Consider the following 26,680-nt stretch of genomic DNA (forward strand, 5'->3'; position numbering starts at 1 on the left):
TATTTTTCTATTGTTGCACTACCTGCTCTATACACGCAGTGTCGAGCAACGGTGGAAACGGGATTTCAAGCAGTACAACATTTTGCGGCAACAACAAAGCGTGAGACATTTGTTGTTTTTATGTTTATTTATTGTTTTTATGTTCAGTCTCAACTGTTACGAAGTTGATGTGCAGCTAATAAGTGCAATAAATATTTATACTGGAAAAGAAAATCGTGAGAGAATCGTGATCTCAATTCTAAGCCAAAAAATCGTGATTCTCATTTTATGCAAAATCGTGCAAAATCGTCATCGTCATATTTTGAGATTTTGGGTGATTGGATAGAACCACTGGATGAACCACTATATATGCAGGAGTATTTAGAACTATGTTCCTAGGACTATGCTCTTTTAGACCTCAGATAAGACTGCAGAGATCTCAGATGACATTCCTAGAATCTACTGGAGCCAAACAAAGTTTGGGTGGGGGGGTGGATGTTACTGCCCTGAGTGTTCCAATTACCTCAGAGACCACTGTTGCTTTCATCTTCCACATCTTTTCTAGCTCCTCTTCCGGCTCTTGACCCCTCGAGTTCCTTATGTTCCTACTTATTGGTATTGTTGTCGCTTTGCTATTGCTACATCTATCTTTACAACTTATCTTTGCTTAAGCATCTTAAAACACTTGGTTTTAGAACTAAACAAGCCTCTGGGATGAGAGGTGCAGTGTCTTCATCAAAACTTCACTAACTCCAATCACTTTCTTTCCACGCTTCTTAAACTACTATGATCTGGATAAATGAGAACCTATGCAGACATACTTCCACGATGCTTCCCTTTCTTGCTCCTCTTTTTTTCTCAGGTTTCTGAATCCCTGATGGATTCACTAAGTACATAGGTACATCAGTTTGATGACATCTGATGTACTCATGGATCTTTGTATTTTTATTGTGGACAGTGGTTCTGGTAGTGGCTATATAAATGATAGACAACTGTTAGATTGATAAATGTAAGGTTTTCCTACTTGATATTCAGTTTTTGTTGAAAAAAAAGGGGTCAGTTTCAACAAAAAATCTAAATTTGTTTCAAAGAGGAGAATACAATGCTCTCACAGTTACCCCAAGATAAAAGGAGTGATATTCTGATGTTGGAGTTTTCATGAACGTGAACTGTGCTGAAAACTGCTTCTCTGACTGAGCAAACACAAATGAATTAAACAAGCATGTTCTGACTTCTCCGATCATTCTCTAAAGTGGAAATGACTTCTCCATATTTTTAAGTTGGTCTTTGTTATGAATTCAAAATGATGTCACAAATTGGGCAGATGTCTTAACAATCATTTTAGTAACATACTCTGGACTGCATACTTTTATAAACAGGATTTTAACAGTAATCTCAGGATCAATGAATATATACAGTATATTCCAAATATTTTATAAATATTTCGTATTTAATTGTATTAAAAGACAAAACACATCAATAGCATTCACTAAGAAAGTTTTAGAGACTGGCTGAGATGGCGTGTTGCTTCTTCTCTGTAGAAAGCTCTTGCTTCACGATCTTTAAGAGGTGGCGATAGTTTCAATGTAATACAAATGAAGCGTGGCTGTGGAACATCAAGCACTTAATAAGAAAAGCAAAAAACCCTCATTTTAACATTGTCATAAAGTTCAGGAAATACAAAGAAGAGAATTGTTTATATAATGGTGTTCTGTAAATACTTTGTCAATAATTCCTACACCTTTGACACATCACAAGCATCACTTTCAGTCTTCTGTCTGGCTTCCCACAGAGTTGACATTCGCAAACCTGAAACAATGACTTGGTGATGTTCCGGGGTAGGATGAGAGCCATCTTTTCAATTTCTTCCATGTACAAGTCGGCCACAATGGGAGAAATTGGGGAGCCCATGGCACACCCATGTTTCTGTGTGTAGTACTGACCCTTGTATGTAAAATATGTGTAATGAAGACAGTTCCAAAGGTAAACACACTTGGTCGATGCTGAGAGTAGTCCTGTTGCAGAGGATGAGGTCATCCTGTAATCTCTTACAAACTACCTCCAACGCTTCCGTGACTGGAATACAAATAAAGACACATGTAACATCATATAAGGCCATTGTTTCATCTGCTCCTGTAATGACATCTCGCACCTTCTCAACAAAATCCAAAATGTTCTGGATGTGGTGTCCAGAGCTGCCTACCAAGGGGTTGAGAATCAAAGACAAAAGATTTTAAGATGTCATAGGTGACATAGTTGATTATACAGACAATTGGTTTTAAAGGTGTGCACTTTTTACCAATCTTCTGTAAACCATACAGACTTGGTGTAGATTCCCCTGGGTATAGCCCTGGGTATGATGTCCAGTTAGTGTTGTCTTGTTCTAACTGTTTCAGACAATCTATCACCCTCTTCCTGTAACCACTTCCTGGGTTTCATTTTAGGGGTTCATAACTATTTTTGTTACTGAGCAGTGGCAAAAGGATGTTCTAGTGAGTTCTATGCTAAGCAAAGCCATAAAGGAACAAAGTTATATTAGACACTGGTCTGAAACTGATTAACAACCTAATCTGGTCAGCTACTTCAGCGGTCCCCAACCCCCGGGCCTCGGACCGGTACTGGTCCGTGCGTCGTTTGGTACCGGGCCGCGAGAGTTGAGGCTCAGGTGTGAAATGTATGGTTTTCAGGGTTTTTATTGGTTTTCAGCGTTATTTTGTTATCGTTTTTATCATTAACTCTGTTTTCCTGGGTCTTTTCACGTGTGTTATGAATAAATCTTCTTTTTTTTCGGTACCGGTACTAGTTTTATTTTGTTGTATGTATCCGCGACACCTTAAAGGCCGGTCCATGAAAATATTGTCGGGCATAAACCGGTCCGTGGCGCAAAAAAGGTTGGAGACCGCTGTCCTACTTAACTGACGAGATCAATGTTACAAGTCAGTTAAACTTCAATATCACAGAAGTTTAACTGACTTGATGCTATACTATGATTAAAAAGTGTTCTTTTAATTTTTGTAAAACGTGCACGGTGCATAAACACCTTGCATCCCCACGCACGGGGCGATCCACGCTAACTTGCTAACGGAGATTTGCCGCGTTAATGCGGTTATGGCATTAACGTCATTTTAACGAGATTAACGTTGACAGCACTAGTATATATGGATAAAGTACACATCATTTGCGTATGTTTAATCTATGTTTAAATGTCCCTTAGCATAATGTCCCTTGACCAGACACCTTTGGTAAGCACACAAGCTTTTAGCATAATTTTTCTGCTGACTTTAAAAGTTATTGGTTTTGGCAGGTTTGAGGTAATCACTTTGGAAAAATGTCGGTCTGTTTTATCCTTTCCACAACCAGCTTTGATCTGTGTTGTGTATCATTGCCCTATTGAAACGCTGAACACATTTGAACTGTTTTATTTCATTTTATCCACTTTGTACCAGTTCCGCTGGCAGCAATATTCCCCCAGTTCCAACCCAATATTTACCAGTTGGTACTATTTTCCCTGTGGTTAAGTACCTTAGCTTTATAAGTAAAGGTGAGCTAATCTGAGTTGATGTACAGTAGCTAGTATCACCAAAGGTTTTACACCCTGTGGTCTATCCAGATCTTTTCATACTGCTCAGATGACACAGAACAAACCAAAAACAAGAAAACACATTGCTATTGTGTAATAACACCCTGACATAGTTTTTAGGGTCAGATTTCTGAGGGAAACAATGTGTATAGAAGTCCCTTCTTTTCCAAAAGATTCTATATCATACAATGTTTTGATGATGCTGTGATGAACACTGGGGTGGCTCAGGAGGTAGAATGGGTCAGAAGGTTGGTGGTTTGATCCCTGGCTGCTCCAGTCTGCATGCCAAATATCCTTGGGCAAGATTCGAACCTCAAGTTGCTCTCTGAAGCATCCATCAGAGTATGTGTAATGTGTAATGTGTGTGAATGTCAGATAGAAAGCACTTATGTAAAACCATACGGAAAAGTGCTTGTGTGAATGGGTGAATGAGGTGAATGAGGTATTGTGCGAAGCGTTTTGAGTGCTTCAAGAGAGTAGAAAAGCGCTATATTAGAATGAGTCCATTTGCCATTTAACACTGCTTTTGTCCAGAAATGTTACAGATGTGTATACTGTCTGTTCTATAGCAGCATGTGGCTCACGTAATATTAAAGAAAAAACATTTTAAGTCTTGAGCTCTGCTTAAGCATTTGCATTTATTTTGTTTCTCCATTCATTTATCTTTGTTTTTCCAACAGTGCGCTCACTGGTTTAACTTAACTTCTACAAAAATCAGCAGAGAAATGAGAAGTGCTTCACGTATTTAATCAACCACAAAACTTCTTTACTTATTAAGTGCAAGATTTGTTATCATATTGCAAATTTCAGAAAAAATTGTAATTCATTTCCCAGATTAACTCTAATGATAAGGTACAAAGTTTACATGAATTTACAAAATGGTAAAATGTCAATTTTTTTGTATTGGAGTTTGTATTGTATTTTTTGTAGACATTTCTATATTAGATGGAGGAAAACAGGAATTTATTCTGTCATTTAAATGTTTATCTATTAGTTAATTACTTTGGTGTAGTATGAATGGACATGGAAGAGGTCTTTATTAATAGAAAAAGCTTGAAATGTCTGAAAATCTAATTAAAGGTTTAAACTCTATGCCCTCCTTCACATTTTTGAAGCTGTCCAGTGGGCAGGGCCAATTCTGGGCCCCAGGCTCAACTGAAAATTATTGAAAGTAACAACTTTCACTTTTCACTATTTTTTAAAATTTATTTTGGGTTTGATTATTATTTGGTTGTCTTTCCACCAAGATCTACACCGCCCCAAAATGATTTATCTGAACACTAATTGTCTATATACACACTCCAGGAACATTAAACCAGAACAACTGGGCCAAGAAGTTTCCATCCTGCAGCAACGCCAAGCAGTCTCCCATCAACATAGAACAGAACCTGGCCCAGGTGAAACTACAGTACCAGAAGTTGAGCTTTGATGGCTGGGAGAATCTGACAACTAACAGAACAACAATCAAGAACGATGGCAAGACTGGTAATAACAGTAATGCTTTGGATTGTTTTTTTGTTGTTGTTGTTGTTGTTGTTGTTGTTGTTGTTGTTGTTGTTGTTGTTGTTGTTGTTTTCTAGAACAATGAGAATTTTGATCTAGTTTGGTCAGTTCTACATATTCACATATACTTATATCTCAACTACTGTATGGAATAAAATAGACATTTTACACACATTATGATCGCCAGTGGAGGAGTCCTTTTGAGCCTAGCAACTGATTTTTTTTCCTCCTCAGACAATAAAATTGAAATCTTGGAATATATTAACAGCATTTATTAGAGCACCAGCCAATGTAATTTTTAAGTCATAGCTCCTATAAATTAAGAGATTGGCACTATAACTACTATATAATTTTTTGGTTTCTGTAAGGGTCACCTGTATGTGCAAGCTCAAAATTATATATTTATTGCTACATTATAATTATTGTTATCCATTAAATTTCAAATTGTCTTTTACAAACAAGTAGAAAATAGTAAAGCACATTCTCATTTTTAAAGTAATTATTTACTTCCATCACTGAACAGAACAATGTCTTTTTGTGGTTGAAAGATTCATTCATTTCTGACTTCTTAAGTCCACAAGCTGAAATTTAGATATAAAAATGTGAATTTTTAAAAAATTAGGACAGGCTAATAAAAAGAAAAAAAAACTGTATACTTGTACAAGTCAACAAGAATGAATTAGCAACAGGTTGAGCTAATATTTTCCTTACCTTAACGGGGAAATTAGATTTTTGCCAAGACAAAAAAACGTAACAGGCTTAAACTTACATGGATTAAATGGCACAAAGGGAGGCAAACAAAGAGAGATCACAGTTACCAAAACATATCAAAGGGACTTTTCTTCATGTGTTCAATAATCGGTGACTTAAAACAGGCTTAATATCATCAGTTCACAGTAAATAAGGTATTATCACAACAAAACCATAATTACATGACCATGGCAACACGATGAAAACATGACCACCATTCAAAGTAAGTTTCGATTCTTGAGCGTATCTTTTTAGCAAGTTAAAGAAAAGGCGACTTTTATTCAGGTCTGTTTTATGGTAGAGTGCAGGTGCTGCTAGAGTATTAAATAGAGAAGATCATCTTTTGATATTCTGTATGTTTCTAATCCATTGTTTTCAGGACATTTTCACTGTGTTGTGGTTGAGTCTTCAATGCAGTAGGCAAAGAATAAAACTGAAAAATCTGGGATATCAAAAACTTGAAGCAGATCTACAGTCATTGCCACTGCAACATCTTGTTTCTTTTCTTTTTGCCATTCTGTTGTAGGGTTGTTCGATATAATGATATATATCGGTTTCGTATTACGTTATCGTTTGTTTCGTGGTGTCGCAAAATAAACAATTTAAGGGAATATTTTTTCAGCGTTTTGATGGTCACTGTAGTGGTAATATTAATTTCTTAAAGTTCTCTCTTTCTCTTATATTTAAAATAACCACACTACGCGACTGTTTTTACACATTGTCATTAGCAACAATGATGGTAAACCCATCGTGTGGCTCCACCTTTGGCTTGTTTATTTTCCACATAAACCTTTCACAATGAAGCTGAAGATCCTGTTGAGATTTTCAAAATAAACTGAAATGATGACAAGCAGAAGGACCATTCAAAACAAATCGAGGACCTTATTTCTAAACGAGGGGCTCCCTCTGTAGCATTGACATGGTTTGGTTTTGAAAAGTCTGACACGGACCAGAAAACTGTACTATGCAAATTATGCATGAAACCGGTCCCCACCTCAGACTCAAACACGGCAAACCTCTTCTACCACCTACGCAAGAATAGTGTGAAAGAGTATGGAGAGAGTTTATGGATGAAAAGCAAAAAAAAAAGCCATCATGTGCTAAAAATAAACCTTAGACTCAAACGTTAGAACAGGCTTTTCCCTGTGTAATAAATAATCACAAAGAAAATTCTGTCCGTTACAACTTGTGTCTAAAAATGTACAGTTTCACGCATCAGTCAAAACACTCAACTCCAAGTGTACGACGCCCACCTGAAAACACTTCACGCAAGTCGAGTTGCCCAAGATTCACAGAATTTACAGAAAATGTAAAATTTTTGTCATATATATCGTTGTCATGACAATAAATGTCTTATATTGGGATATGAGATTTTGGTCATATCGCACAGCGCTATTCTGTTGTAGACTTACTAGTATGCTTTTGCCCGACCCAGTTTGGGTCACGCAAGCTGTTGTACAAATGGCATCTCTCTTTATACATTAGTCTCAATGTAGCCTTTTAATAGCAATTATAAAATAAAGAAAACTCAGTCTCACACGTGCCATTTTTTCTCACATATCTTTTCTGTTAGTGACCGTCAATGTGGATGGTGACTTCTATGTCAGTGGAGCAGGTCTCAGGTCAAAGGTCAAGGTGGGGTGCATCACTTTCCACTGGGGGTGCTGCAATGCTTCTTCAGAGGGGTCAGAACATAGTCTGAATGGTGTCAAATACCCTCTAGAGGTGAGTCAGCTTATGTGAGTAGTGTTCAGCTTGGTAATGACCTAAATGTTAAATATTACTTACAGACTCAAATTCATCTGTTATGATCAGGAGAATTTAAACTATATCTATAAGTTCAGCTCTGTCCAGAAATGAAGCATTCAGCTATGTTAAACTCTAAGATCAATCTAAATATCATTAGCTGTCTTTATTATTGTGTTTTCATCACAGTTTTGTTCTGTCTTTATTTAATGATAGATTAATTAGTATTATTTACTATTTTTTGTTTTACCTCTGCAACCTTTGTTCCATTTTTATAATTTTATTTTCATTTTATTTGCTCTACTTAATTTAGTTTTATATTATTTCTTGTATTGTTTTGTTTACTACTTGACATGATGCATCTCAAGGCATTTACTTAAATATGATAAAAAATAATGTTATAATATTATATAACATTATAACCAGAATTCTTATAAAGCAACAATAAAATATCATCCTAATTTAAAACAAAATCATTTCATATTTTTAAAAAGGACCTTTACAAAAAGAAATTCAGTGTCTGAATTAAACAATCTCACTGGACTGATAGACTCAACTTGTTGGTGTTTATTTTTTTCTGTTTACTCCTGTAGATGCAAATATACTGTTATGACCCACTTCGATTTGATTCTTTGGATGAAAGCATCAAGGCTGGAGGCAGAATCACAGCACTCGCTGTTCTATTTGAGGTTTGTGGTGTGTGCATGTGTTCACTACAAGGCATATTGTTATGTGCTGAGAACAGGTTTAGAGGTTTGTATGACTTGTGTGCTTAAAGAGTAAAGCATTGAAATTCAAAAAGCTATTCAATGCATGCGTGACAATAGAAGAAGAAAGGTATTACAATAATTAAAATAAAATAAAAGTTAAGCTTGAATAAGTTACTGCAATCATTGAGGAACTTAGCATGGAGCCGCTACTCCTCTGTTGAAAAGAGCTGATTGGGGGCTTTTTAATTCACAACAGGTAAACAGATGTTCAAAGTGATACTGCCAGTGTATGTAGTATCGTGGCTTTGTCCTGTCTTCCTACCCTAACCCCATCCAGCCACAGCAGATGATCATCCTGAGCCTGGATCTGTTGTAGGTTTCTTACTGTTAAAAGTTGTGTTGAGAAGTTTTTCCTTCTCACTTCCACCAAAGCACTTGTTCATAGGGGGTCATATGACCGCTGGGGTTTTCTTTGCTTTGCACACAGAGGGTCGTTTGATTCTTTGTATTATTGTAGGGTCTTTACCTTACAATACAAAATGCTTTGAGGAAATTGTTGTTGTGATTTGCCACTATATAAATAACATTGAATTGAATAGTAATGTTCAATCATTAGACTGAAGGTTTATTTTTATTGTTGGTTTATGATCATTGCTGTGTTCTTGTCTGTGTGCTTATGTTCAGTGTCAGGGTTCATACTGAGCATAGTAAATACTTTTTCTTAACATGCAGTCTGCTTTGTGCAGTCATGTTGCCTCTGGCCATGTTGGCATGTTAGAACTGTGAAAGGTCAGGTTGGAACAAATCTAAGACGAATGCCTCATGTGAAACAGCAGGGAATATCTGTGTGTCTTTCCAGCTAAAGCTTGGGCATAAAAACTACCAGTTAACTACCAGTTTTGTTTCTTGCCAGCAACTTTGGCAGTAACTGGGTCATAAATAATCTTCTTCTCATCGTTTTCTTTTTTTTTCTCTCAAAATTCCAAAAATGTGAACGCTTTGTTGGTGAAAGCAGTGTAACCATGAAAGTTCTGGTTTTGAATATGTCCTATAGTCTTGTTTAATATTCCCTTTGTGTTCCTTTTGTTTTTCTTAACTTTATGGTAAAATAATAAATGGAGCATTTAACAGTGCAAGATCATACATATCTTTAGCAGAACCTATATCTAAAACATAAAATCCATGACATGATGTTATGTTTATAATTTTGAGAGGAAAGGGTTGTACGTTGTTTGTTTTATTTATTCCTTCATATTTTATTACTTTGTTAACTTACAAAGTTTCAGTCATAGGAACTTATAGTTTTACAGTATACTGGCTGTCCTGTTTATTTTCTGTTTTTTTCCCCAATGGTATTAGTGTTGTTATATTTGTTAGTAAAGCTATTTTAAGATATTCATTTAGAACCTGTATGTATATGTGTGATTTATCTGAAGTAATTATGTTTTCCTTTTCACAGATAAGCACTGAAGACAACATGAACTACGCTGCTATAATAGAAGGCATCAACAGTGTGAGCAGATATGGTACAGCAGGTGGTTTTTTGTGTTTTCTCTTACCTTTTCTTGTGTTGTGTGTTTTTAAGCTGTCTTGTTTACTGTCCAGGAAAGAGTGCCAGGGTTTCACCCTTCACCCTGCAAGGTCTTCTGCCAAACTCCACTGAAAAATACTTTATCTATAATGGCTCTCTGACTACGCCACCTTGCAGCGAGATTGTTGAGTGGATCATCTTCAAGAACACAGTAGCCATCTCCGATGACCAGGTGACAAATCCAGTTCCAGTACATTTAAATTAAAATGTATACATTTTCACTTTCTATTTTGAAATCTGCTTCAAATCCTGCATGTTGTTTATTATTTTTATATTCTTGTTTTAAATGGTAACCTTCTTTATATTGATTTCTAAATGACTGCACCACTTTAGGCAATAAAATATGATGCTAGCTTTTACTGTAAACATACAGTAGAATTTAAACATATTGTAAACATAACTTTCTCAGTATAATAGAGGGGTCTTTTTGCCTTAAGTGGCTCGACAAAACCTAAAAGCCCAGTTGGAGATAATGGGTATCATGACGGAAGTTATCTGAAGTTTCTATTAGGCTAGGCTTTCACCTTCAGGGTCTGTGCATGCTCACTCTAAAAATACAGTGGCTTGCAAAAGTATTCGACCCCCTTGAACTTTCCCACATTTTGTCACATTACAGCCACAAACATGAATCAGTTTTATTGGAATTCCACGTGAAAGACCAACACAAAGTGGTGTACACGTGAGAAGTGGAACAAAAATCACACATGATTCCAAACATTTTTTACAAATAAATAACTGCAAAGTGGGGTGTGCGTAATTATTCAGCCCCCTGAGTCAATACTTTGTAGAACCACCTTTTGCGTTTGTGAACAGCAGTTTTCAGATCTTGCCACAGGTTCTCGATTGGATTTAGATCTGGACTTTGACTGGGCCATTCTAACACATGGATATGTTTTGTTTTAAACCATTCCATTGTTGCCCTGGCTTTATGTTTAGGGTCGTTGTCCTGCTGGAAGGTGAACCTCTGCCCCAGTCTCAAGTCTTTTGCAGACTCCAAGAGGTTTTCTTCCAAGATTGCCCTGTATTTGGCTCCATCCATCTTCCCATCAACTCTGACCAGCTTCCCTGTCCCTGCTGAAGAGAAGCATCCCCAGAGCATGATGCTGCCGCCACCATATTTGACAGTATGGTGTGTTCAGAGTGATGTGCAGTGTTAGTTTTCCGCCACACATAGCATTTTGTATTTTGGCCAAAAAGTTCCATTTTGGTCTCATCTGACCAGAGCACCTTCTTCCACATGTTTGCTGTGTCCCCCACATGGCTTGTGGCAAACTGCAAACGGGACTTCTTATGGTTTTCTGTTAACAATGGCTTTCTTCTTGCCACTCTTCCATAAAGGCCAACTTTGTGCAGTGCACGACTAATAGTTATCCTATAGACAGATTCCCCCACCTGAGCTGTAGATCTCTGCAGCTCGTCCAGAGTCACCATGGGCCTCTTGGCTGCATTTCTGATCAGCGCTCTCCTTGTTCGGCCTGTGAGTTTAGGTGGACGGCCTTGTCTTGGTAGGTTTACAGTTGTGCCATACTCCTTCCATTTCTGAACGATCGCTTGAACAGTGCTCCGTGGGATGTTCAAGGCTTGGGAAATCTTGTTGTAGCCTAAGCCTGCTTTACATTTCTCAATAACTTTATCCCTGACCTGTCTGGTGTGTTCTTTGGACTTCATGGTGTTGTTGCTCCTAATATTCTCTTAGACAACCTCTGAGGCCGTCACAGAGCAGCTGTATTTGTACTGACATTAGATCACACACAGGTGCACTCTATTTAGTCATTAGCACTCATCAGGCAATGTCTATGGGCAACTGACTGCACTCAGACCAAAGGGGGCTGAATAATTACGCACACCCCACTTTGCAGTTTTTTTTTTTTTTTAATGTTTGGAATCATGTATGATTTTCGTTCCACTTCTCACGTGTACACCACTTTGTGTTGGTCTTTCACGTGGAATTCCAATAAAACTGATTCATGTTTGTGGCTGTAATGTGACAAAATGTGGGAAAGTTCAAGGGGACCGAATACTTTTGAAAGCCACTGTATGTGTTTTGTGGTTCATGTAACTCTGTTTCCACACAGAATGAGCTTGGAGTCCTGCTGGCTATTTACATTTAAACATTAAAGGTTACCATCCATTAACCTAATAAATAAAATTAAAAGACAGGGAAACAGTTTATTGGCAGATCATAGTGGAAATAAGTTTATTGCTTGAATAGACAGTATTGTTTTGTGTTTTGTGTTCTAAAAGCTGTAATTCCAACAGTGTAAAACACACACAGTTTGCATCACACTGGACAAATCACCACATTAAACAATAAACTGAAGTTGGTGTCATAAACACTAACAACTACATGGGGAAGGGGGCAGATGGGATGGACACTCACTGAAAACTGCGACTCGATAGAGGAATCGATAGAAAAAAAACCCAAAACAATTATTCCTATGTTCGTAAGCAACCCTTTAAAGAGATATTTAGGTTTCACAACAGAGAGGGGCAAGAGAGAGAGAAAGGGCGAGACAGACAGAGCATGACTGAACCCCATACAGAAGCAGTCTTTGCTTCAAACAATTATTGGCTTACAGAAGGTTTCTGAGCTATTCAGACTTGATGAAGCACATTAGACCCACATAATTGCATGTACCTGCACAAACATGTAGATGCATACAAAAGGTTTTCAACAAAAACATTCCACCATGATCCCTGCTGAGGACCAGATGTTGTTTTCAACCTGACTCATTCACTTCAAACACAGCTACCATTAGATAGGTTTCACTCTGGTGAACTGGTGACTCGGCAACACAAAAAGACCTGGATGTCCATGGAAGACAACAGTGGTGGGTGATCACAGAATCATTTCCATGGTGAAGAGAAACCCCTTCACAACAGCCAACCAAGTGAACAACACTCTCCAGGAGGCATATCAATATCCAAGTCTACCATAAAGAGAAGAGTGCTTGAAAGTAAATACAGAGGGTTCACTGGAAGGTGCAAGCAACTCATAAACTTTAAGGCTAGATTAGATTTTACTAAAACACATCTAAAAAGCACAGAATGATGGGAAAAGAGTATGGAGAGGGCATGGAACAGCTCACAATCCAAAGCATATCCAGGCAATATGATGGCTTGGCCGTGCATGGCTGCCAAAGGCACTGGGACACTAGTGTCTGACACAGGACAGAAGCAGCCGAATGAATTCGGAGTTTTTCAGAGACATACTGTCTGCTCACATCCAGCTAAATGGAGTCAAATTGATTGGGTTTCATAATACAGATGGACAATGACCCAAAACATACAGCCTAAGCAACACAGGAGTTTATTAAAGGAAAGAATTGGAATATTGTTGAATGGCCAAGTCAGTCACCTGATCTCAACCCTTTTGAGCATTTCAATTGCTGAAGACATCTCTGTGCAGAAGCCCCACGCTGGCAGCTAATATATATATATATATATATATATATATATATATATATATATATATATATATATATATATATATATATATATATATATATATATATATATATAAAAGATTATTTGGAACTGTGAGTGATGCAAAGCTGATGTAGTAAAGTGCAAAAAAAATAATGTTGGAAATTAGATTAGCGAGTCACCTTTGAGTCTTTAGTGGGGCATGTAGTCAGATATAGTTTTGAAGTTTGAATACCTTAAAAGAATCTTTTATTGTTGCCCATTCTTTTTCAAAGACGTTCACCATCATAAAAATTTCGAGGAGTTTAATAAGAAATATTTTTAGGCTACCTTTTCCTTTGTTTATTTTATTCCCAAAGTCTTTTCTGTAAAAGAACCTGCTGAAATCACAACCCCACAGTTAGTGCAACCTCACAGTACAATCACTCCTAATTATTAGGTAACCATTCATGGCAGAGTGCTGAACTCATGTTTATAACTGTATTGATTCCTCTGTTGCAGCTGGTAATGTTCTGTGAGGTGATGACGATGCAGCAGGCTGGATATGTGATGCTGATGGACTACCTGCAGAACAACTACAGGGAGCAGCAGGAGCAATTTATGGGTCTGGTGTTCTCCTCTTATACGGGCACTGAGGAGATCTTCACACGGGGTTTGTATCCAGATTTTTGTTTCTTAGGACAGTCATTTATACCAAGGGCTCTAGTCATCTGAATGAAATCGTATTTGACTGAAAACTAGTGATGTGCGGATCGATACTGAAATATCGATTCCTCCAATACCAGTCATTTATGTTCTAGAATCGATTCTCATATTAAAATATCAATATTTTAGTAATTTAGGGTAAATTTGTAGTTTATCATTAACAGGAACACAGTGGAAAGCAGCTATATCATTTGGATTGTCTACATTGGAAGGAACTACTTTCTCTTCCGCCTTTCATAGTCATGTGCGAAATACGGCTGTATAAATGTATAAATGTGTCGCAGCCCCTTGTCGTGCACACTCACAACAGTGTCTGGGCGTAAATGGAGTCATGTGCAGACGTATTTTACCTCCACAAACAGCCAAGACGCGGTTTGCGATACATGTGGCAAGACCACTAACCTCGTCAAACACCTCACTGTAAATCATATCACAGAATATGACGAGCGTATGTTGAGTTGAACTGAAGAGGAGGAGAGGGGTAGGTGCCGCTAGGGCGAGACAGATGTCTCTCGCGGAGGCCTTTAGTGCTGCAGCCAGGCAACATGCTCAAATGGCACACAACTTCAGTTTTTTATATGATAATTCTGCATTATTAAGTGATAAGAACAAGTAATCTGAGGTCCTGTAATCATTATGAAGCTATAATTTGAGATACAATAAAAGATACAGTAAAAAAAAAAAGTTTTTGTACAACGTATCGGTATCGGATCAGTATCACCGATGCCACCCTGAATTTTACTTGGTATTGGATCGGAAAGGAAATCAGTGGTATCGCACATCACTACTTGCAAATGTTTTCTCTGATTAAATACATCAGCTGAATTGTGTAGAATACATAGTGTTTGCCTTTTTAACCTAAAGACATATAAAGCTAGTATTTGCAGAATTTTAAATAATTTTAACTTTGTTATTTAAAATTGAAATCATGATATACTTTTTAGACTAAATCATATTCCATATGCATGAAGCAGGTTGAAGCATTAGTTGAGGCAGAGCTACTAACAGAGGTTGACGCCTGTAAATCTTTGGGCTGGATGTACCTGTCGTCATAAAATTATTACCTGAAATAAGTTAACACAAAAGTTGTTGGAGCATCCAAACAGACAGGTTTTCTTGTTGTTTTTGGTGACAGACCTTGTTGGAAGCTGAGATGTGGCGGTCAAACTACTGAAAACTTAAAAACCGTAAATCCTCCACTTTAGCCATGATAGAAACTTTTTTCACACGGTATTGATTAGTTTGGAACAAGTAGCAACTGAAGAACAGGGCTTAAAAATGAATTTAGTGTGGGATTCAGTTTTCCAATCAAGCTTACTAGAATTACCATTTAACTTTCTTAAATATGGGGACCTGTGGCTCCAAAAAATGAACATAGCAGCAGCCAAAATGCTAGATGATGGTAATGGGTGGCAGCAGAGTGGCCACCTCCATCTTACATGTACAGTAATCCAGTAATTGTAAACAGTAATTGACCTCGTAATCACAATTCTAGCTTACCTAAAGGACTTATTCAGATAAAATAACCCACCCACCACTTTAATCACACTCTAGATCTTGTTTTAACATATGGCATAGAAACTGAACATTTAACAGTGTTTTCCGAAAACCCTCTCTTGTCTGATCATTTCCTAATAACATTTATGTTTACAATATTGATTACACAGCAGTGGGGAGTAGACTTCATCACAGTAGATGTCTTTCTGAAAGTGCTGTAACTGACTTTAAGAATATAATATACCTGCTGTTATCTTCTTCAATGCCCTGTACCAACACAGAGCAGAGCAGCTAGCTGAACGCTACTCAAACAGAGGTCGATTATCTTGTTAATAATTTTACCTCCTCACTTTGTATGACCCTGGATACTTTAGCTCTTGTGAAAAACAGCTGAAATCAAATCACAAGTACTTGACTCCTTGGTATAATTCTCAAACACATAGCTTAAAGCTGATAACTCGTAAGCTGGAGAGGAAATGGAGAGAAACCTTTTGGATGGTGCCAGTAGTATCCCATTAAGGAATGATGGCCATCTTCAACCAAAACGCTGACACAAATGTGACACAGGAACTGTCAGTCATTAGTCTCTGTCCCGCCTCTTCCCTTTGATACATGGCTACAATGCAAAATCAGGGTTTCCAAAAAGTTGATTCTGTTCATCTGGATGTAGCGTTTTGTGGGAGAAATGTTTCATCACTCATCCAAGTGACTTCTTCAGTCTCAGCTGACTGCAGGTTTCCCCAATCTTATAAACAGTACATTTGCATAATGACTGAAACCAGCCCACTGAAGGAACAGTGGGCTGGGAGGTCAGTTCCTTAATCTTAATTATGCAAATTCTTATGACCATTGATCAACAACCACTGATCAAAGCCCACTGATCAATGGCCATGAGTACCATTCACAGAGAGTTGGGGAATGGCTGCAATCACAGCATTGTAAGATGGCAAAAGATGTACCCTTAGGCCCCCTCCTTGATTCAGAGATGGTCTTTCCCTTTTCATGTAAATAGCCTCCTTGACTCCGCGCTCAAACCAGCGTTCCTCCCTGTCCAGGATGTGTACATCCTCATAATTGAAAGAGTATCCACTGGCCTGTAGGTGTGAATAGACTGCAGAGTCCTGGCCTGATGAGGTGGCTCTTCTGTGTTGTGCTATCCGCTTCGCCAGAGGTTGTTTGGTTTCCCCGATGTATAAATCCTGGCAATCCTCCAGGCACTTAACAGCGTGCACTATGTTACTCTGTTTGGGGGACCCGATCCTTGGGGTGGACCAGTTTTTGGCGCAGCGTGTTTTGGGGTTTAAAAGAGACCCGGTGTTTAGAAAAAATGCGTTTCAACTGCTCTGATACTCCTGACACATATGGGATCACTACAGGTTTTCGCTTGGGCAGCAGTTGTCCTTCTCTCCTGGATCGGCTGAAGCTTTCTTTAGGTGTCTTTCCAGCTTTGACAAAAGTCCAGCTAGGATAATCACATTTACTCAGGGCCTTCTTGATGTGCTGTTCTTCTGCCTCCCTGGCCGCTGTGTCTGTGGGGATGGTATGTGCTCTGTGTTGGAGCGTCCTGATGACACCCAGTTTGTGCTCCAGTGGATGATGACAGTGAAACCTTAGATACTGATCCGTATGTGTAGGTTTACGGTACACGTCAGCTTTTAGATGTCCCTCATTACTGATGGAAATCTCACAGTCTAAGAAGGCTAACCTGCCACTTTTCATATCCTCCCTGGTGAATTTGATTTGTCGGTCCACCGAGTTAATGTGATCAGTGAATTGTGGTACGTCCTGAGATTTGATTTTTACCCAGGTGTCATCCACATACCTGAACCAATGGCTTGGTGGTGTTCCAGGGTAGGATAGCAGAGCCCTCTTTTCCACTTCATCCATGTACAAATTGGCCACGATGGATGAAACTGGGGAGCCTATGGCACACCCATGTTTCTGCCTGTAGAACTGACCCTTGTATGTGAAGTAGGTGGAATGAAGACACAGTTCCAAAAGCAAACACACTTGGTCGATGCTGAGAGTGGTCCTGTTGCTGAGGTTGGTGTCATCCTGTAATCTCTTACGGACTACCTCCAACGCTTCCGTGACTGGGATACAAGTGAAGAGAGATGTAACGTTGTACGATACCATGGTTTCATCTGCCTCCATAATGACATCTCTCACCTTCTCAACAAAATCCAGGGTGTTCTGGATGTGGTGTTCAGAGCTGCCCACCAGCGGGTTGAGGATCGAAGCCAGAAACTTGGAGGTGTTATAGGTGACCGAGTTTACGTGAAAAGGGAAAGACCATCTCTGAATCGAGGAGGGAGCCTAGGGGTACATCTTTCGCCATCTTACAATGCTGTGATTGCAGCCATTCCCCAACTCTCTGTGAATGGTACTCATGGCCATTGATCAATGGTCTTTGATCAGTGGGTTTTGGTCAGTGGTTGTTGGTCATGGGAATTTGCATAATTAAGATTAAGGAACTGACCTCACAGCCCCATTGTTCCTTCAGTGGGCTGGTTTCAGTCATTATGCAAATGTATGTTTATAAGATTGGGGAAACCTGCAGTCAGCTGAGACTGAAGAAGTCACTTGGATGAGTGACGAAACGTTTCTCCCACAAAACGCTACATCCAGATGAACAACAACTTTTTGGAGATTTACTTTCCTGGATGACTGAGAATATATCAAGACAAAATCAGGGTTAAAAGTCTGAAAGGGAGGGAAAAAATGCCCTGAAACTGAAAAGGGGGGTTTGAAACTGAAAAAAGGGAATTTGAAGCCCCCCAAAAATTGAAACTGTAAAAAAACTAAATTGCATAATTTTGTAGTAAACAAACGGCAGACACCGTTGAGCCATTACAACAGATTTTAGGGTTCCCCACCTCCTGAATCCCACTTTCCTACTCATTTTCCTGTTTAGAAGCAAATTCACACTCTACAATTGAGAAAGGAAACTAGAGGGTTTCTTTTTTCATTTTTTTATTTGAGTACATTTCAGAGCCAGTGTTTTTTCACTTTTACTTGAAAAAAGAAATTGACACTTTTGCTGGAGTATTTTTAACACTAGTATCTGTACTTCTAATTAAGTACAGAATGTCTGTACGTTTTCCACTTCTGTCTGGCTTACCTAAGCTCAAAGTGGGCTGCATGTGGCTCACAATATAAAATGAATTTGTTGACATCCCTATATACTACTCCGAAAGCAATTCTCTTTTGCAATGTGAAGCTTATTATTGACTATGTGCACGAGACAATGCTAACTTCCTGGTTTGAGACCGGATGTGGGGTTGTGCATTTCCGGTAGCTTTACTTTGCGGTCAATCGCTACTGCGAAGATATACCCCAAAATCATGTCCAAAACTCGAAAACGGAAAGATCGCGTTAAGTTACAAAGAGGAGAAGGTGGGAACACTCACCACTGTTGTGTCATAAAAAATCTAATGATCAATTTTGACGTTTAAAGAGTTTAGCAGTCCCTCGCAATAACGCGGTTCACCTTTCACCTCGCTGTTTCGCAGATTTTTTAGTGCAAGTTTGCATGCTTATTTTTTTTACGTCACATTGTGTCCTGCGTCCTGATCGCTGCAGACGATCTCCTCCGTGACGTCTCTCCTGTACAGTACAGAATCGCTGCATCGATCGCTAGCAGTGTGACTCTGAAGTGCAGCACTGTATGTCCACGATGCCCACGAAACGTTTTGCACCGTCAAAAAATAAAATTGGCTACTTGATTTCACCCATCGCTGGTCATTTTAGAACATAACACCCACGATAAACGAGGGACAGCTGAGAAATATAACATTTGAATCCCTTTTCTCTTTTGCTCTGAGGCGCAGGGAAAAATATCTACAAGTCGATGAACATCATTTACAGATATATTGGGTAAATGCCCAAGACATCTATAGAAATGTAAATCGCCGCTTGATTCATTCATTTGCTTAACTTGTTTTGGACCGTAAACCAGGCGCGAATAAGACACCGGAAACAAAGCTCCCCACAGGAGTTTCCGCACCGGAAGTAGCATATGCTAACGTGCACACAGTCAATTACTGGGTGTTTAAATATAGGACTTTACATGACAGGTTTTTTTTTTTACATTTTTAACCAGCAAATACTCAAACACTATGTGTGTATCTGTCCCAAAGTACAGATCCTGATTCATTTTGATTATAAGAAAGGGTGAGAATTTCAGGCTTTTAAAAATCTGCCTCACATTTCAGTGTGCGGAAAGAAAAAAAAAGGGGTCTGAAAGTGGGTCAAAAGACCATTTTTCCAAAAATATATTTTCAAAATTATTTGACATATGAAGCCTAAATTTCATCATTCCATTCTATCATATAGCTTAAAACTTTGGACCATAAACGTTTTAGGTAAATTGAAGATGATGAAGCAAAATATTCTAAACTTCTGTTGATTTTTAGACAAATGATCATGATGTAAAAATAGAGCTGAAGTGACCTGAATAAAATGTCAGTGACAGACAGAGAATGGGGTGACTTGGGTACCAATTGATTTTAACACTGCATGTTGTTTCTACTCAATAACTGGGATTGATCTTTGGCTTTGGGGAGAGTTTGTTCTGGTACCAGAGAAATATTTGATGTTGTTTTCAATTAATGTTCTAAAATATTCTTAAAACATTTGAGAAGCTGGTTTTGAATTGCCGTTGACTTTTGCCTCCACCAGTTAGTTTTGGAATATGCAACACTTTAGCATATTTTATTGGAGTTAGCAGAAATTAATTTATTAGTTGTTACACACACATCTGTATATATTTTGGCAACATTACAGGACAAAAACAATCTTCTCCATAATCAGTTCCATTTGTTTGTCTGTTTATCAGTCTAGCATCCACAGTTGTAAAGATATTTAAATATTGTGTGATGGTAGATATCAATAACAACTGAAGGTGATTTAATTTTGGTGAAAATTGTGTCAAGGTGATACCAAATGTGAAAAACAGCAAAAACTTTATATTACTTTTAAAGGATTGTCTTCAAATTTTACAATATCCTAGACCTTAGAGAACTTGACTATCTAGCTTGGCTAAGCACACACTTTATTTTTTTAATATGACACGCTACATCTGCTAACCTCAGCATGTTGTAGTAAAAACATAAAACATTAAAGTTTTAGTAAGCTGTTAGGATGCTAGGGCTGGGCGATAGGGCCTAAAATCCATATCATGGTATAATTTGAAGCATGTGCGGTAACGATATAGATCGCGATATATTTTTTTCTTCTGTATACCGTATTTTCTATACTTAAAATCCTTTAATTTTCTCAAAACTCGACCGTGCACCTTATAATCCGGTGCGCCTTATGTATGAATTCTGGTTGTGCTTATCAACCAGAATTCATACATAATCTGTGCTCAAACAGATTTTATGTGGTACACGCTCAAAAATCTGTCAAAAATGTTTTAGTAGGACTTTGGTAAGCTACAAAGCCGCACCACTTGATGGACTGTCGGAGCATTATGGGTACCGTAGTCAGGAGCCTCGCTGAGTAACCTGGGTCCAAAACTCCGTCTGCTTCGGGTCCCAAAGTCAAACGAACACTGCGGCATCACTGAGAGTTAAAAACGGTCTAAATTCTTTCATCTTTAATAAAATGATCAGCACTGCTGCTTTACCAGGTGTAAAAATTAAGTTTAACATCCAGGCATCCATGAAAACAGAATTTATTACATTTAACAGAGTTAGAAGTTAGCAGGAAGTTAGCTCGCTCGCTTCCACCTAAACATGATATACCACGTTCTGACCAGTGTTGGTCAAGTTACTTGAAAAAAGTAATCAGTAACTAATTACTGATTACTTCCCCAAAAAAGTAATCCCGTTACTTTACTGATTACTTGTTTTCAAAAGTAATTAATTACTTAGTTACTTTTTAAAAACACGATTTACAACCTGAATAGGTGATAAAGCGATAGATCTTTCAGCCCAATTCTACTTTTTCTGCATAATCCATCATACAAAATGTAATCAAATAGAAAAGTCTATTTTTTTAACTTGTTTTATTAGTTTTAATCTTTTAACTTTATGCATCAAGTAAAAATTAAATTATATGCAACATTCTCTGACTTGAATAAATTAGTTTAACATTTAAACCTATTTTCTACACATTCCAGCGCATAAAATAAAATATTTTTTGTGTTTACACTCACTCTTTCAAATAGATGCAATTAAAACAGCAGAAAATAAATAAAGTCAAAGACTCAGGTCCTGTTGCTCTATTTTCACCTGTAAAGCAGGACTGTGGTAGGCGGAGGTTTACCCTGGTGCAGGTGTGCCGCGGTCAATGGAAGAATCCGCGAGTTTCTCTGTGAATTTTCCATTACGTCATAGCTAGGGATGGGTACCGGTATCCGGTGCCATGATGGCACCGGTTCTGACATAGACGGTAGTAACCAGACCGAAAAGCAGTGCACATTTCGGTGCTTTATTTCGGTGCTTTTTTTTCCTGAGCTGTGATACACTTCTAGCCAATCATTTTACGTTTCCGAGGATAGTAGGCGGGCCCAGGTACGTACGTTCTTTTAGAGCAGAGCTACAGATTAAAAATGCCCAAGGCGAAGCGGTCAAAAGTCTGGCTGTACTTCACAGCAAAAGATGCAAACTCAGCAGCCTGCAACAAGTGCTTTAAGCTGATACTGTGATACTGTCAAAGGAGGTAACACCTCAAATCCGATGAAATACCTGGCGACGCATAGCGTTTTTTTTTTAAAGCCGAGAAATGCGCCGTATTTGATAGCTTGCTGCGAGACCTCACACCGAGCGCATCTACTGCGGGTGGGTTGCCTGTTATGCAACATCCCCCAAAAACACGAAGAGGAGAGTCCTGGCCCCTAGCCCTGCCAGTGTAGCAGAAATGATGAGGATGATGCAGCAGGAGCCGTTCTTCTCTGCGTGAGTAGCTTAATGTTGTTCGTGTGTAATTTACGTTGAGTAGGCTAACCACGTTATTACATTAATGCATGTAAGGTGAACTAGCAAACATCATCATAGCTACATACGGCTGTCTTCTTGTTTGATGGCAGATACTCCCTTCACCCTGGCCAAAAAGGCTAAAAAGACCAAAGAAAAAGTGGAAAACAGTTAAACATGAGAGGTTTAGGACAAAGTTTGTGTTTTTTCCATTGTTTAAGCACTGCTTCCAGCCAAGAGTGATACCATATATGCCCCATAGCTGCAGAAAAGGCTAACATTGTTATCTTTTTACAAAAAACAGCTGAACATGAGAGGTTTTTGGACCAATTTTGTGTTCTCCATTCTTTAAGCACCGGTTTGAGCACCGTTTGAGCACCGGCACCGTTTCAAAAGTACCGATTTGGCACCGGTATCGGATAAAACCTAAACGATACCCATCCCTAGTCATAGCGCACTCGGTGCTTGCTCGGAAGTTTAGGGGTTTTTTCGCTGTAAAAAGAAGTTTTCTTCCCACGCACAACGGACACTAATGTTTTTGTCACTTTTTATGGAATCAAACTCAAAGTAAGGTCAGTACTTCCACGCTTTAAATGCTGCACGCTCATACTCTCTCCCACACTCGATATATGATCCATTGTTGATCTGCACACAGCTGTTGTCACTAACGGCGCACTCGCTTACGTCACTGTCTTGAGACATTCTCGCAAAAAATCACGGTTTTAGTAACGCAATAACGCAGCGTTCCTACGGGAAAGTAACGGTAATCTAATCACCTTTTTTGCAATAGTAATCCCTTACTTTACTCGTTACTTGAAAAAAGTAACGCGTTACTGCCCATCTCTGGTTCTGACTGAGAGATTTCTGAAAAAATTCAAACGTACAACTCTGCTGTCACTTCCAACATGAACGAAGACAGGAAACTAAACAGCAGTGACTTTTTTTAGGGTTGCTGAAGTTGGGCTAGCTGGTATATAATGATGTGCTACATGATCACTAGCGACACAGCTATGTTAGCATAACAAAAACACAGTGAAGCTGTAGGATGAACGCTAACTTTTTTCCACTCGATAAAAGTTAACGTGAGGGTTCCTGATGGTTTGGGACAAATGCAATCGCATGGCAGGATGCTATAAAGGGACCAAACTTCAGTCAGGAGAACAACTGAGATAATCCATCCACAAAACGAGGTTAGTCATTAATATACTGCAACAACATGGGAATAGAGCAGAATTCATTCATTAATGAATCAATGGTACGGAAGTGGAGGAAGCGCAGTTTTTGGCTTTCCTCATATTCCAAAACGTGCTTCGTCTCTTCGCTATTACTGTCACCCGGCATAAACTGCAGATGATATTGCTTGCAGCCGTTGCGATGCTTTTGACCAAAACAGGCGCAGCTTGATGACACCATCAACATGCACTATCAGGGTAGAGCGGTATAGTGAAAATCTCTACCATTGGCCAAATTCATATCGTTTCTACCGAATACCGTTTATACCGAATATCGTTTATACCGCCCACCCCACCCCTTTTCTGTGAAGTCTAGAGGGCATGACGGCAACAGCGCAAACTATATATAAAGTGGGTTTCCAAACAAAAACCCCATTCTTCACTGAAAGAAAAGAACACGTTAAACTCTAGAGCAGCGGTCCCCAACCACCAGGCCACGGACCGGTCTGTGAGTCGTTTGGTACCGGACCACGAGAGTTGAGGCTCAGGTGGGAAATTGATGGTTTTCAGGGTTTTTATCATTAACTCTGTTTCCCTGGGTCTTTGTAGTTGTGTCTTCTTATTATTATCTTATTTTGAAAGAAATATTTACGCGTTACCATGGTGGCCAGAGAGCAGACAGGAGGATGTTACTCTTAATGTTGGCGCATTTCAGGAGGACGCTGCTAATAAAGTTACATAATTACACAGTTAATTGGCATTTATTATTACATTTATAAAATACCACAGTTTTTGTCTTGGACGTATCATTTTATTTTGTTGTATTTGTTCGCTGCACCTTAAAGGCCGGTCCGTGAAAATCTTGTGTGACATTACACCGGTCCGTGGCGCAAAAAAGGTTGGGGACCGCTGCTCTAGAGTGAAACAACAAAGGTACAATGCCTAGGCAAAGCAATGGCAGAGCACTCCTAAAAAGCTTCTGCTAATCTTTAAACAGCAAAACAAACTAGGCCCCACAAATTTACTGCCATTATCTTCACCACTAGAACAGCAGGAACATATTTCCCGACACTTGGTAGCCAAAACAAAACAAAACGTATGCTGTAATGATAGAAAGGTGCTATACAAGTACAGTTTTGCTTATCTACTTAGAGAGTATACTGCATTAGATGTTACAAACTCATCGATGCTGGGTACTGGAATTTACACAAGCCTTAGAAGAAAACTGAAAATTACTGGAAGCAGCAGCAGTCATGCCAAACTATAATGTGCTGATCACTGTAGTTTGTTCAGTGAGTATGGTTTGATTGAATCGGTTTCCCTGATATAGGAATAGGGAAGGGTTTCAAAGTACCAAAAAAATTAGTTGCTGGTTTTAATTTAAATGTCTTATGAGATCCAAAAGTCCAAGAAAAAATTTATATATATATAAAATATATATAAAACAGGTCCGCGGCTCCAAACCATAGTAAAGGGACCTCTGGCTAATACGTCGGGTTCATGTCGGGCTCATAACCGAAAACTAGCTTTACTTTGTTGTCTGGGTCAACTTTGCTAGTGAGAGACAGAGAGACGTTGAAAGACTGCTCCAGCGGAACTTATTGTTTTCGGAGGAAAACACGAACACGGTGTACAGTCGAGTCTTAACAGCTTACTTACAGCTGGGCTCGTCAGGCACTCTTCTTGGCTGCAGTGGTTATTATTATATTTACATGCTTCCAGCTCCCGTTTCTGGTCGGTGACAACTCGTACTTTTCCTTTTTCTCCCTCCCTCGCTCACAGACACATAACAAGTATGGCAGTCCATTCTCCCTGCAGCACGGACTACACTGCCCATGAGGCTACATTCTTTAGGGCTATGCCTGTAACACTAATGCGTGTTTTGTTTGGGTTTCCACCGGTGTGGAATTATCAAAAATGGAGAGGGCATAGCCTAACATATGAAACAGGAAAAGACCGGCGTGTAATCCATTTATTTCAACAAAGTAACTGTATTCTGAATACCACCTTTTTAAACGGTAACTGTAACAGAATACAGTTACTCATATTTTGTATTTTAAATACGTAACAGCGGTACATGTATTCCGATACTCCCCAACACTGTTTATAGACATGTCAGCATAGAACAATTAATGTTGGTTTAGTCAACATAGCATAGTTTTTTTTTCTGGTCTTTTTTTTGTTATTGTTGTTGATTTTCAGGTCACTTTGGAGTGATTCATTGGTGCGTCCGCTGTTTTATTTATTACTCTTTATGTCTTATCATTTCTCTTTCTGCACTCAGCAGTATGTTTGATCTGCCTTCAGTCCTGCCCTTTAACTACAAAAACACATAAACACACATACACAACCCAACCAGTCAGTCAGTCAATCAGTCAAACCACGACCACACTGAGGTTTGCCACATGGAAACACATGGTCTGTTTTCCCTGACAGTTGGTTTCAGGGAAAACAGACTAAAATTGGAGGGAGAGGGGGAGGGAGAGAGGGAGGGAGGGAGAGAGAGAGAGAGAGGTTTGTGCATTCTTTACCAAAGTTCTCGTGGTTGGCACTGCCCTCTAGTGGTCCAAGCAAAATATTTGTATTTATCAGCTTGTATTTATCTGTTCCCTCTTCTGCTGTTCGTAGCTAATGATATCAGGATTTTCACTTTGATCCCTCAGTGAACAGAGTTCAGACTGGTTAGAGCACTGAGCCTAGCTGAGATCCAGTGGAAAAGGAAATTTGCGAATGATTGGATAGAGTTTTCTGTCTGTCACCGCCAATCCTCAGCCTGCTTTAATCTGTGTTAATCCCAGACTTCATAGTGTCAGTCATCTGCATTGTCTCTGCACTACTAATCTCACCTCTGACCCAGAATCATACTTACAAACACAGACAGGAGCCATTTCAACAGCCACAATTCACGTTACTCATCCATTGCTTACTTACCGGTAGTTAATAATTCAGTTCAATTTAATTAAATTTTATATATACAGCGCCACATCGCAACAGCAGTCACCTCAAGGCAGTAACAAATAAATCAATAAACAAATAAAGGCACATCATGATGGGCGCTAGGACAGTTTATGGCCCACCAAAGTCAATTTTAAAGGTATAAC

The 26,680-nt window shown here is 38.9% G+C and overlaps 1 protein-coding gene across 4 annotated transcripts in view; it reads left to right on the forward strand.

Moving 5' to 3' along the window:
• Window positions 1-26,680, forward strand: part of LOC146705215 (receptor-type tyrosine-protein phosphatase zeta-like) — a 93,408-nt gene that overhangs the window by 22,573 nt on the left and 44,155 nt on the right. For all 4 annotated transcript variants that reach the window (XM_085462823.1, XM_085462824.1, XM_085462826.1 and 1 more), the window contains exons 3-8: window positions 4,865-5,044; window positions 7,386-7,537; window positions 8,152-8,247; window positions 9,728-9,794; window positions 9,874-10,031; window positions 13,787-13,937. In XM_085462823.1, the coding sequence (XP_085318949.1) occupies window positions 4,865-5,044; window positions 7,386-7,537; window positions 8,152-8,247; window positions 9,728-9,794; window positions 9,874-10,031; window positions 13,787-13,937 (804 nt within the window). The remainder of the gene's footprint in view (window positions 1-4,864; window positions 5,045-7,385; window positions 7,538-8,151; window positions 8,248-9,727; window positions 9,795-9,873; window positions 10,032-13,786; window positions 13,938-26,680) is intronic.

This window comes from Copadichromis virginalis, linkage group LG7 (genome assembly GCF_057382275.1).
Source record: "Copadichromis virginalis isolate Kocher_CV1m ecotype Utaka linkage group LG7, C_Virginalis_male_GT1.1, whole genome shotgun sequence".
Lineage (NCBI taxonomy): Eukaryota > Metazoa > Chordata > Actinopteri > Cichliformes > Cichlidae > Copadichromis > Copadichromis virginalis.